A 14,167-nucleotide genomic window follows, 5' to 3' on the forward strand; every position below is an offset into this window, starting at 1 on the left:
AAGGCAATTGGGCTGAGGTGGGCTAGGCTTGAGTGGGCTCGGGTGGGCTAGGGTGTATATAATATATTATATATATATATATTCAGTTTGGTTTGGTTACCTAACATTCAGTTTGGTTTCAATTCGAGTTTTGGTTTGATTTTATAAAAAATCATAACCAAATCATACCGATTGAAATAGTGTTCGATTTTTTTTCAAATCAAACAATTTTTAATCACGTTGACCAATTTAATTTCGATTCGATTCTCTAAAATTTCGATTGCAATTGCAATCCCTAACTTTGAATAATAACTCCACCGGCTAGGGATAGAATTTCCCTATCTCCCTGAAATAAAGACCCAAAAATCTTTCCCGTTTAAGCCCTCACTCGCCACAAACCCTTCTTCCCCGTCTGCCTTTCTTTTCTCCGTTGACGTCTCCAGCCTGTGAAATCTCAGTCCGGTCGACGACCACAAGTGAAAGGTAAGCTACGCCTCTCTCCCTCTTATGTGATCGGCTCTCTTATCATTCATTTCCATTTGTCTCGCTCATCTGTATCTTTCGGCGTCCGACTGGTCGTTTCTATTTTGGCCTCTATTTTTCTTTCTGATATCTCTGTATTTCTTCATCTGGACTTCATCACTGATGGCATCTGCTTCTTCTTTCTTTTCGGCTACTCGCCCTACTGCCATCATCCGTGGTACTACTCTGCAATTTAGAAACCTGATTTTGAACCTGGTCTAATTAATTTCTGTAGTGCAACATGTTTAAATTTTTATGTAGCTTATTATTCGGTTGTTTGCTGAATTTTGGTTTTGAAATGCTACATTTTATGCAGCTTATATTCCTGTGTTCTTAAGTTGTTTTAGTTTTTTCATGTAAATTTGTTGTTATGCGAAGTTATTTTTTCTTCATGAAGTTTTTCTTTTCTTTTCCCAGTTTGCTGTATGTTTGTATTAAGATTTGCTGTACTCCACCGTTCTTACGATGCGTTTGGGAGGGGGTGGAATGGAAGTGGATGAAAGAGCATTATCCTCGTCTAGGAGAGACAATAACACGCTATCTTTTTCATTAAAAGGGTATAATGGTCATTTGTTACCTAATACCTTCCATTCCATCCATTTCCATTGCTCTCTGAAATAAGGAGAAAATATTTGACATTCCATTACTAAATCTCCCCCTAACAAAGCCTTATTGAAGTTTGCTGACTGCTATATCACTTGTGTTCTTTTTTTGGTAAATTTTCCTGTTTCATGTTGTTTTGCTCATTTATACCATTTGTTGTGTATTGATATATCAGCCTAATGGGTCCCAATTACCCATTTAAAATTAAAACAAGTATAAAAATTGAGATATAGGCATAAGGCTTATTTGAAAATTTGTTAAAACAAGTATGTAAATGAGTAAATGGGCAACCCATTGCCATCCCTAATTATGAGGATTGCTCCAGTTGTTGTGTGTGTGTTGACTAGTTGATTTTGACCTCCCCACTGAAGCACGATAAATAAATAAATAGATAACTCTGGTACCAAGGTCTATAAACCTTCACTTGAATCTTTTGAAAGTAATAGTCCTCTATTGTATAGTTATTACTTTAGTTTACTTATAATGTCTTCGCTTGAATGTGTGTTTACTTTACCACTCAAAAGGAACGCTTAGGTGGTAGTCTTCTATATGCTCCATGGGTTTAAAGACAGGGGAGCTGCTGATGTTATTTCAAATGGCTCCGAACAAGAGTTTGTTTGGATGTCTTGGATGGCCAATGTGCTAACCTCAGTCAAGTTAGAACACAATACACTTTATTCCTTGGTCACTGGGTAAATTCTCCTCAGACCCCTATGGTTTGCTCCATTTGCATGGAGACCTCATATGGTTTAAAAATATTGTTGAATGTTCTTGTGGGTTTAATCTTTTTGCTCAAATGCTCCCATGTTACTAAAGGTTTAAGTAAAAAATTAAGTTAACTAAGCCTATTTAAATTATATTAAATTAAATTTAGCCAAATAAAAATAAAGTTCAAAAAATAGATTGAGAAACTTAATTGCTGTTGGTGATAGGTTATAGCAATTGGAACGCATTGCCCATGACAAGTTCCAGCTGCTGGAACCCCAATTTCTATTGAGAACAGGTTTCAATGGCCAGAACTCACTGTCGCAATGAGACACCAACATCCATTGAGGAGTAAAGACCCAACCACAACAACCATTAAAGGAGCTTGAAGACAAACAAGAAAATGAAGGAGAACTAGGTAGTGGGGAAGGTGTTTGTTTATGGTAAAGAGGGTGATGGTTGAATGTTGCTTGGGGTTTCATTGGGAGAGGATAGGAGATTGAAGGAGAGAGAGATCTACGCAAGAGGGGCAAGCTCGACAATGGCCAAAGTATGATAGAGAGGTGAGAGATAAAGAGGGAAAGAGAAAAACAAAGAATGTTGGTGAGAGGAGGATTGCAAGATGGGGAAAAAATTCAGAGCATCCGCAACAGGGTTCTTATAGAGAAAAAAAAAAGGGGGGGGGGGGGTAGGGGTAAACTACGGTGGCAATGGTGTCAAATCATAATGGTGGAAGAAGACGTTGGTGGTCACAAGTGTAAGATGGCTGCAACAATGCACAATCAATCAAGAGATTTACAAAAAGGGAGCGATTGAATGAGAGTGAGGGAGGAGGAGAGATGTTGGTGAAGAAACATAAGAAGAAAAAGGTGGTTAATGGTGGCTTTAGAGGTGAATGATGGTAGCACGACAGAGAGATCTCAAAGTAGAAAGGAGCTCGGGCAGTGGCAAAGAAGACTTGGTGATTGGGATTCTAGCTATTAAAACCCATCACTAGCAAAAATTGGGGTTCTAGTTGTTGGAATCCCAATCGCTAGTGACAATTGGGGTTTTTAATTTATTTTTGTATTTTATCTTTGTTGAAGTTTAATTAGTGGTTAATCAATGTCATTAGTAAAAGAGGTGCCTCAGCAAAAAAAATTAAACCATAGGAACCTTTGGAGACATTTTTAAACCACAGGGTATCTCTGTGCAAATAGCCCAAAGCATAGAGAGGTCTAAGGGCAATTCACCCAAAATGAAATTTGCATTTATTATTGTTTTCATTTAAAAGCTAGTTATATCTAGCCAAAAAAAAAGCTAGTTATAAGTGCCAACTATTTATTATGCTCAACAAAGAGGTCATTTTGCATACATATTTATTTTTGAAGGAGACCAGTAGAAGCTCCTGTGAGGAGAATGAATAGAATGGAACAAGTATTTAACCAAAGAGGTGGAGGAAGACCAAGAAAAACTTGGTGGGAGACTCTAGGCAAGATATGAATTATAACAGCCCATTCAGTTCAAGTATAAAATGAGGATACTACTTGCCTTGCATGTACAACCATGTTTGGTTCATAGAAGAAGGCAGGGATTAGCTAAGCCTGGGACTAACTTATCCCATGAGCATGGGATAAAACTATCCCACCCACCCCCTTGGGATAAATTAATCCAAGCAAGCTTCAAATTTTCTTGGACAAAAATGCCCCTTAGTAACATAAACTTTGTACTCTTCTCTCTCCTGCTTAATGCAGCCCATTTTCACATTTTCTTTTTTTTTTCCAATTAATGCAACCCATCTTCGTTTTGTCAATTTCCTTTTTTTTTCTTAGTTTTTAAAATTTGATATAAGTGTAATATGCCTATATATATATATACTGTCCCATATATATGAACCCAAATATATATATACATACATTTAGATATGTATTTTTAATTAATATGTAAATGCTTGAAAACATATTTTAAGAATAAAACATATCTTTTGTGATTTAAAAAATATAATTTTTGTAATTAGCTATATGTTTTGGTTTGAAATTAGCTTTTTTAAACTTATCTTCAAATCAATGGGCAAATTGGTCATTTGTCATTTAAAGTCAAGTAATACCTCATTCACATTTTCAGACACCAAATATAGAATAGTTATTATCTAAGGTAATACCTCAAAATACCAAAATGGGACAGTATTATATAGTCCCATCACTATTTTTATCCCATTCTTTAACTTTATTCCGTTTTATCCATGAACCAAATGGCTCGTAAGGGCCTTATAAAAGTTAAGGGTATGGATAGAAATTATTGGCTAGTTAAAATTCATATAACTGATCTTTTATGGTTGGATTAGTAAAATACAAGGGATGTTAAATGCCAAAAGTAAACCACATGGAGTCTCATTGAAAATGGCTCAAATCACAGGGGATGATTGTGGAATTTATCCAAAATTCTATAAGATGGCAATAAGACTAACTTTGTTGTATGGTACTACAATGTTGGGTAGTATAGTGCCAACATGGGCAAAGTATGATAACGGATATAAAGATGTTATGATGGATGTGCAGTTATATGAGAAAGGATAAAATTTGAAATAAGGCTATTCATAATAGTGTTGGGATGGGTCCAACTGAAAATAAGGTTTGTAAGATATAATTAAGATGATTTGATTATGAGAAAAAGGTCAATACAGGCCTGGTTGTTTTGATGGAAACAGAAAATTTGCTCCTTGGTGGGGTGCAGGGCTGGGTAAAGGATCACTAGGCAAACATGTAATTTCTTAAAGATTTGTCGATGGGTGGATTACTTAATTTGTACCAAAAAAAAAAAAAAATGAAAAGCAATATAGATGTATATAGATCCAAAAATCGAAAATTCAAAATTGTATCCAATCTAAGCAATCTGTACCCATTTCAGGATTTGGATAGTTTGGGAACATATCACGTCTTGGCCTTGAGTTGTTCATTCAAGCACTGAGTTTCAATATATCATGACCCACTGTCAATGATTTTATCCCATCTGGTTTTATCCTATAGTGTTTGGTCATCCAGACCAACTATCCAAACGTCTTTACAAATATAGGTTATGGTGTCCATTAGCTTCAGTTGAAGTATTAAGTATTCTTTTTGAGGAGCATGATTGTTATAGGGACACAAATGGGTCCCCAATAAGTCCCAATTAACCCCATTTAAAATGAAAACAAGTATGAAAATGAGGAATTAGATATAAGGTTTATTTGAAAAATGATTAAAACAAGTATGTAAATTGGGTTAATTGGGGACCCATTTACATCTCTACAGATTGGTAATTTTGGGGGGTTTCTATTTTCTTTATTGGTCTTTTGAGTCAGTCCTAGACAAACCAAAAAAAAGGAGAGAAAGGAGATGATGAGGAATACAGATGAGTAAAAACTCATAATCATCATTGATTGCACCCTATCCTAAGTTAGGATTAGTGGCACAACATTCATAATATCAATTGGCTTTTTAAAGTCACATTGACAATGCAAATCTATGCCAAAAGAACAATGTGGCAAGATTTTTTTGCCATATTCCCTTCTTGACACAACCCTCTAGCAAAATAACTCTTCATACTCTGTGAAAATCAATAACCTGAATTTTCTTTTACTTAAATCCACAAATTTAAATTTGTATGTCGTAAGCATTTTCAACTGTGAGAAGATATCAGGTTCGAAAAGGAAAAATATAACTTCAATACTAATGAAACTAATGTTCAAATGTTAAGACCAAAAAAACCAAAAGAGAAAGAAAGAAACTAATTTTCAAGTAAATAATAACCCCTGCTTTTCCTTCTATGCCAACTGTAAATGCGTAACTCCCTATGTCATCAATGTCTCAGCCTCTTTCTTTCTGTTTTTTTTTTTTTTTCTTTTTACATCTTAAGAAAATTTCTCTCTTCCTGTTTTAAGGAAACTATCCAAAATCTGGTTTTTCTGCCTTCTGTAATATTTGTAATCCCAGAGTAGAGATGAGGAAGATTGGAGAAGAAGTATCTTACTTGCCTCGTTCTAATTCTACTTCATTTGCTCCCATTGTTTCCTAAAATTTTCAATCTTTTACATCCTGACCCTAGCTATTTAGCTCCATGGTACATTAGAACTTATTGGTTTCCATTTCTTTGCCCTCCCATTATGACAGCCATGGAGAGGGCTGCTTGGCATAAAAAAAAGGTGTCTACAAAATCATGTCTTCGCGTGGCATGTAATAAAAAAGTATCATTAAAGGAAAGGGTTCCATCCATATGTAGGTAATATATGGAAGGCAAAACCTAAAAGGCCCGTTCAGATGTGGAAAACATTTTTTAATTTTCAACTCCAATTTTACAAATAGACATGCTCTAAATTTTTTGTTTCAAAAAGCAATAGTATTCGTTTATACAAAATTTAGAGAATATCTATTTTTGTGTTCTCCAATTCATAGTATAAAGTTAAAAAATTAGAAAATTGAGATTTCTATTTTCTCGTTGGAGATTCAACCATTCAATAGAAAATTGGAGTTGAAAAATTAGAAAATGTTCTCTCAAACAAAACAGGCCCTAAATGTCTACTAGAATATGCAAATCCCCAAAAATTTAATATAGGAGGACAAACAAAAAGGGGTTCTCTAAGCCAAAAGAATTAGGAAACTATAGTGATGCCTTTAGGAGCAAGAAATGACTCACCGCAGCATAAAAAATGCACATATTTCTCTATAAATGAATGAGATGGTGGGAATCATGGATCTTCGTAGGAAATTGTTAATCAATATTCATATAATTACTGTTTATTGCTTATTTCAGTCGTAGTACAAGTGTATAACAATTACAATGTACCTTTGGTTATGGTGTTTCTGTTTCCATTTCCTATGCTTGCATTATTTTTTGAATGAACGCTTAAACCATTCTTTTATTTAATTCTTATCTTTGTATGATAGCAATTTTGGAACACACAAATGCATGTTTCAGTTACTTGGTAAAATGAGGTGTTCTGAGACTTAATATCAACTTGATTATATACATATATATGGATGCATGCTGTTTTGTTGCTTTATAACATGCTGAGGTTGAATTGTAGTTTGTTTCTTCCTAGAACAGAGATAGTTTTATGCTGTTGTGGCTGAAGAAGTTTTGAACTAATTAACAAGTAGATACTTATTTTGTTACCAAACTTTGCAAATGGACATTTTCCTATTAATTTTCATTTTTTTTTTGCAATTTTGTTTCTATGTTACGGTTTATGAAGCTTGTGCAAACTTTGTAAATTCTGTCATAGAATTTTGGGTGGGGATGATTGTATTTGTGGCTACTGGGCTTGTGAAATTACATCTCCAGGGAGTTGTTACTAGAATTATTTGGCATTGCAGTCGAAATTCTACATCACTTGCAAATAGTGGTTTTCTGAGTATTAAAATTCACTGTAATGTTCTAATGGGTCAGTTTGCCATGCAATTTTGGTGTAAGCATTACAGCAGCAAACTTTGTGATTCAGAAAAAGTTGTAGGACATAATTGCAATTATTTGAGCAAAACATCCACACAGGAAACTGTACTATATATTTTCCTTTTTTTGGGGGGGCTGAGTATATAATCTTCCCTTTAGCCAACACCACATGGTGGGATAAAGCTCGGTATCTTGTATATAATCTTCCATTTAATTCCATCCCATGGAAAGTGACACCACACTGCTAGGAATTCATGAAGGCTAACCTCAAGAGTTCTTTTGACTCTAAACTAACAATAGGGACTAAAGGTACCGTCTCTGGATATCAGTTACCAATGCTTTGTGTTATGACTTTTGGTCCCTAAATATGTACTTCTAACTAAAAGATCAAACTGACAATTAAAAAAAAAAACAAGAAAAATAAAAAGATCGAATTGACTTGTCAGTATATTTTATTATGTCTCTGCATATGTTAATAACCTTAAAACCAAATACTTCTTTTCTGATACCTTCTGTAGAACACACTTAACAGGTGGCAGCAGCGTCGAAGGGAGAGATTGTACCTTTATTTGTTAGAAACCTCGGAGGATGGCAGTTTTGTTTATCTCAAATAAAAAGAATACTCAGTTCAATCCATCAGATGGATCTTTTAAGTGATTGTTCATCCCAAACGTAATTTCTGCATTTTTTGCTGTTAAATTTGGCATATGGAAACCTGTATCTACCATTATGCATGTCGGTAGCATTCTTTTCTCTGGATTAAACTATTAAGATGTGCATCATGCATTAGATGTCTCGGAGGTACGACAGCCGTACAACAATTTTCTCCCCCGAAGGTCGTTTGTACCAGGTCGAGTATGCAATGGAAGCAATTGGAAATGCTGGAACTGCCATTGGGATACTATCAAAAGATGGGGTTGTGCTAGTCGGGGAAAAGAAAGTCACTTCCAAACTCCTGCAGACCTCGACATCCACTGAGAAGATGTACAAGATTGACGACCATGTTGCATGCGCAGTGGCTGGAATCATGTCTGACGCCAACATCCTTATCAACACGGCCAGGGTCCAAGCACAGCGCTATACTTATGCATATCAGGAGCCAATGCCAGTTGAACAGCTGGTTCAGTCTCTGTGTGACACCAAGCAAGGATACACACAGTTTGGTGGGCTTCGACCCTTTGGTGTTTCTTTTCTCTTTGCAGGCTGGGACAAGAACTACGGCTTCCAGCTCTATATGAGTGACCCGAGTGGAAACTACGCTGGCTGGAAGGCTGCAGCTATCGGCGCAAACAACCAGGCGGCGCAGTCAATGCTGAAGCAGGATTACAAGGATGATATCACAAGGGAAGAGGCAGTGCAGCTCGCACTCAAGGTGCTTAGCAAGACTATGGACAGCACCAGCCTCACTGCGGATAAACTCGAGTTGGCCGAGGTATTCATGTCTTCTGGGAAAGTGAAGTACCAGGTGAGCTCACCTGAGTCGCTTCGTAAGTTGCTGTTAAGCTTTGGGTTGACCCAGCCTGCTGCTGATGCCTCTTAAATCACCTGTATCTTGATTTATCACTACCTAGCTCCTCCTTGGGCTACTTATGGACTTGGGGGCGTATCAGCGGCCTGTTATTATTTTTGACCAAAACTTCTACAATTTCTGTTTGTGTTGGGACCTCCACCTTTTGAGCTGAACTTTATAGAATTTCCGGATAATCGTTAACAACATGGTAATTAGACGCTAACAACACTTTCTCTCGGCCTCGAGTTGCAAGTTTTTTGGCTGAAGGGCTCGGTTTGTTTTGTTGACATTAAACTTGTAATGTTTTTACAAAATGGCTGGCTTACTTTTTGATATTTGAATAGCAAAAATGCGAGACAAATTTTTAAGCAAAAACATTTTACTTCTAAATGTAGAAAATCTAAAAAGATATTGTACATCATTGGAGTTTCAGTATTCCATATTCTATCATTCAAAAATTGTACCGGATGAATGGCTATTTTATCTTCTATTATTATATTTATATTACATAAAATATTCTTGATAAGAGGGTGTAAATTATTTTAAAAGGTGGGATGGGATGATAGATCATCCGCGTATGGTTGATGGATTTATATTTAAAGTTACTTTCAGATTTACATTAAAGAGGGTTTATCAACATCGAACATAAAATTTATTTACTATTTATTGAATTAAGTAAAGCGTATATAGTGAAATTCAAGCTTGACTTGCATGTGCACACAAAATGTTGTCAAATCTTACTATTTTATTAAGATAAAAAGTTTTATTTAAATATTTTTATTTATTTTAAAGATAAGAAAAAAATAATTTGTAAACATGTATAAAGATAAGTGTTCTGGACTGTATATCAACATATCTACACATTTGAGAAAAATTGAACTTTTTAGATATAAATCAAATGCTGAAAAATAAAGTAAAAATAATTTTCCATATAAACTGTTAACGTGAAAATTATCTTTCAGTGTAAAAGATTTTTGAATTTGAAAGAAAGAAACCTTAAAAGTTTGATCACTTTTCCTTTAGAAGTTTGGGATGGGAGAACGAAAAGTATAAAAATGGACTAATCCCAAAATACTCGAACTAAAAATTGATGTGTTCTGCAAAACAAATGGACAGAGTGAATCAGCATAAATTTTAAGTTAAGACATTGAAAGGTTTGTGCGACGACTCACACTCGCACCCTTAATCGATCTTCTTTTTGGATAGGTCATCCATCGCTCTCAACATACTTGAGGGACTTATCCATCATTGTTACTACCTCTGGGATAGTCATCCATCACTCCTCCCAAGAGACTCATCTATCGCTATCGCTCCATCCCGAGAGAGTTATCCATCACTCCCGATGGTCATCCATTGTTTGGATAATCCACACGTGAGTCATCTTAAGACGATTTTTCATTTATAAATTCATTGTTGTAATTGAGTAACAACAATTGGCATCGTCTGTGAGAAACTAACAAAAAACCATGAAACAACTCACTCGACATGGCACAAACTCGAAGCAATCGTCAGACCCTTTCTCGTGGTGCTCAATCACCTCGATGAGAAACCCTCTCTCATGTAGAAAATCAACATCAGTTCATCCATGAGGGCCAACCACCCCTCATCTATCAGGGTCAGCCACCCCTCACCCATGAGGGTCAGCTCCCCTTCTTCCATCACTCCCCTCGTAAGGGTCATCCATCCCTCACTCATCAACAACCGCCTTGTCCGAGACCTCCTCACCCATTAGAGATTCAACTTCAAGCGACGCCCCTTAACACCTCACATGCCATTCCAGAACCCTATTTTTCATGTCACATTAGCTCAAGTATACATGCCCCATCTATGGTTCTTTGGGCTGAGTATGAAGCATTACGGCAACAACACGCTGAGGAGGTGCAAGCTCTTCGTAAAATGGCTGTAATTTTGTAAGGCTTGGTTCCTTATGGATCAATCACAGCCACCTTGAAAAAGTTTATACCAGAAATAGCTACCCAATAGGGTTGGTCAGGAGGTACTAAGAAATAGCTCTCATTAGGAGGCCACCCTCGAGAATCATGCTTAATCCACCCCTTCTCAAAACAATCAACCAATGTCTTATATGAAAGGGGCTCATACCCAAGTATCTCCCCATCGGGAAAACCAAAGAAGGACTAATCGTTGAAGGGTAGATAGGAAAAGCCCTCGAAGGAGGAGACACTCTGAAACAGTGGCCAACACCCCCACAGAAGAAGGTCAGCATTCTCCTAAACCTGTAACAAGGTGAAACGATGAGCCTGACGACAACCCTATTACCTTTAGCGCTCGGGAGGCAGCAGACATGAAGAAAATGATTAAGCGTGTGCTGTAACAAAATAAGTTATTACCAATTCTAAGGGAGCAATCCCGAGGGAAACTGCCATTTGTGGCTGATGTAATGGAAAAACCCTTGCTTAGGAAGTTCAAGATGCCTCAAATAACCCCTTACTCAGACAATGATGATCATTATAATCATATTCAAAATTATGAGTCTTTGATGATGCTCAATGGATGAGACAATGAGATAATGTGTAGGGTCTTCCCATTAACCCTGGTTGGACATACTCATGCTTGGTTTAATAGTTTATCCGAAGCGTCCATTTCCTCATTTGGGCAGCTAAAGGCATAATTCATTAAAGCGTTCCTTATTAACAGCTAGAGAAAGAAAGACACAACATATCTGCTTAGCATTTAACTGGGGAGGAAAGAGACTATGCGCCATTATGTGTACAGGTTCTAAAATGCCATGCTTGAGATTGGTAATCGATCGATTGAAATGACAATGTCTACTATGTTCCAAGAGACGCGACTAACTTCCTTCCAAGAATCCCCGTCTCTAGACCCCCCCAAATCCCTAGCAGACTTGTTTGTTAAAGCAAATATGTAATACCCTAAGAGCCCAAAGAAAATGTAGTATATATCGAGGATAAGTAAGGAAAGAAACAACATCAGCTAGATACCTTTTGGGCTGAATGCAGGCAAAGAACTCCCGGGTTAAGCATGCTTGAACTGAGAAAACTCAAGGATTGGTGACCCCCTAAGAAGTTCGCGTAGGCTCATTAGGGTAAGTTGTTATGGCCCTTCCTATCGCTCGATGTGGGATGTTACAGGTAGTATCAGAGCCAACCCTTGGTAAAGGCGGTCCGATGAGGGCGGGAAATGGCGCCGGGACTCGAGGGTCTATACAAGAAGCGACTTCTGACAGGCTTTTAGGATGACATCCTCCAAAAGGAGAGAAAATCTAGGACTAGTTGTAAGGTCGCATGACGAGGACGTCATGTGCTAAGGGGGGAGAATATAATACCCCAAGAGCCCAGAGAAGGGTAATATATATCGAGAATAAGTAAGTAAGGAAACAACACCAGCTGAATACATTTTGGGTTGAATGCAAGTAAAGAACTCTCGAGTTAAGCGTGCTTGAGCTGAGGAAGTTCAAGGATCGGTGAAGTTAGCATAGGCCCATCATGGTAAGTTGTTCCAGTCCTTCCCATTACTCGATGCAAGATGTTACAAAATAAATACATATACCATACATAAATAATAAGGATTGTGACAATTGATAAGGATAGGGAGCGAAAAAGAAAAGAGTGAGATGTTTAAGAAGACTATAATCGGCGACAAGAGAGAACCCGAAGGCTGGAAGATGTCAGGCCCCAATTCAATCACTATACTTGGCTCGTCCAACCTCGGTTTGCTATACTAGCAGCCATAGAAGAATCGGGCCTCATCAAACTTTCGAAAAGAATGGATCGGCCTATAGAGAAGAATCATGATGAATATTGTCGATACCATATAACTTGTGGTCATTCCATTGATCGATGTTGGAAATTGAAAAATCAAATTAAGATGCTTATTCGGGAACGACACCTACGAAGATACACACAAAAAGAAAGGAAGAACAACACGAAGCCACAAAGAAGGCAAGAGAGACTTGAAGGACAAAAGAGACATAATCAGATACAACAAGAGAGAGAGAGAGAGAGCAACTATAGACAAAATTCCCCTCTAAATGACGAACCGACACACCAAGCTATACACGTCATTTTGAGTGGTGATACCCCAAGTTGTATTGTCCCCCTTGTATGAATTGCATGCTCGGCAATTGTTAATAATATGAGCTCAAGACAGGACCATGAATGTAAGCACATTTGGCTAAACCACGTCAAAAAAGAAATGCTTGTACTCTCTCGTGTAATACATTATCGTTATTACGACCATTATAATATGTCTTCATTTTTCAGATGAAAGGAAAGATTAATAAAAAATTCTCTTCAAAAATCATGTTGCCCTACACATGGCTCAGCAATGAGGTAGAAACTAAAGACTCGTTGTCCCGTTAACAACCTGACAAAGAGTAAGACAACAAACACGTTGCCCTGTGCATAGCCTGGTAACAAGAAAAAAAAAAATAAAAGCTCGTTGCCTCGCACATAGCCCGACAATGAGGAGGTGAAAGCTAAAGGCCCATTACCCTACTCATAACTTGGCAACAAGGAAGAAAACAAGCCCATTGTCCCGCACGTAGCCTAACAATAGGGAAAAAATAAGACATTGTCATGCACGTAACCCGGCAATAGATATTCTTTCTAATCGCAGATGTATGCATTATGTCGAACCGCAAAAATAAAATATTGATACTATTTAATTGCGGACGTAGGCGCCACACCGAACCGCAATAACAAAGTATGGTTGTTCTTTCTAAATCGCGAACATAGGCATTACGTCGAACCGTAAGAACAAAATATATTACAAACATAGACATTAGTACAACAAGGAGGTAAACACATCCCATTACCCTGTAAGTAGCCTAACAGTGAGAAGGTATAATACCGTTGTCTCGCGATTAGCCATACATCGAGGAAATATAATATCAATGGCCTCGCAAGCGACTTACACCGTTTCGTTTAGCGTTCGAATGGCACAATAGCCATTATCCTACAAGAAAAGATGTCATATTCATCATTTTGGAAGTAATCTGACAAACCATAAAATGGAACGCCAATCATCATGAACACCTTTGAATTCAAAGAAAATTCCTCATATGTCAATTCATCCCTCGGCAAAATGTAGATACATGTATGAGCCAATAACGACATAATCACTCTTGAATTGATTTGAAAATATTTCAGAGCCCCCGTCACCTCGGAAGCTTGGAGCGTATGAAGGAATCGTGTCAATACTCCTAGAAGATGAAGAACTGAATGCATGGACCCCTACTGTAAGGGCAAGAACTTCAGCACGTCATGCAAAGACTCTGCCACATCATCTCAAAGCCATTGACGCTTATGAGAAGTCAAAATATGAAAATGCCAAAGCTACGAATAATACAGAGACTCAAAAATATCAAAAGTCACTTACATGGAGAAGAACTTCAAGAGAAATGAGAAAAAAGAAGGCATCTACGAGATTTGCAGGACTAGATACTCTTCTGCCCTGGATTCC

General features: G+C 37.3%; 1 protein-coding gene across 3 annotated transcripts; it reads left to right on the forward strand.

The window, feature by feature from the left end:
- The first annotated feature begins 300 nt into the window (after positions 1–300).
- Positions 301–8,929, forward strand: LOC127803985 (proteasome subunit alpha type-4-like). Of its 3 annotated transcripts, none has more exons than XM_052340669.1 (3): positions 312–462; positions 7,748–7,887; positions 8,006–8,929. In XM_052340669.1, exon 3 carries the CDS (start codon positions 8,006–8,008, stop codon positions 8,753–8,755), a length of 750 nt encoding a protein of 249 aa, XP_052196629.1. In that variant the 5' UTR covers positions 312–462; positions 7,748–7,887; the 3' UTR covers positions 8,756–8,929. The 3 variants fall into 3 exon arrangements, with proteins under 3 accessions (XP_052196628.1, XP_052196629.1, XP_052196630.1); XM_052340670.1 differs by having other exon boundaries at positions 332–462; positions 7,734–7,887; XM_052340668.1 differs by lacking the exon at positions 7,748–7,887 and having other exon boundaries at positions 301–462.
- Positions 8,930–14,167: the final 5,238 nt, after the last annotated feature.

The sequence above is a fragment of the Diospyros lotus genome, chromosome 6 (genome assembly GCF_014633365.1).
Source record: "Diospyros lotus cultivar Yz01 chromosome 6, ASM1463336v1, whole genome shotgun sequence".
Lineage (NCBI taxonomy): Eukaryota > Viridiplantae > Streptophyta > Magnoliopsida > Ericales > Ebenaceae > Diospyros > Diospyros lotus.

What these genes read in the sequence shown, in the direction of transcription:
- LOC127803985 (XM_052340668.1), top strand. Translation starts at nt 8,006, where the DNA reads ATGTCTCGGAGGTACGACAGCCGTACAACAATTTTCTCCCCCGAAGGT.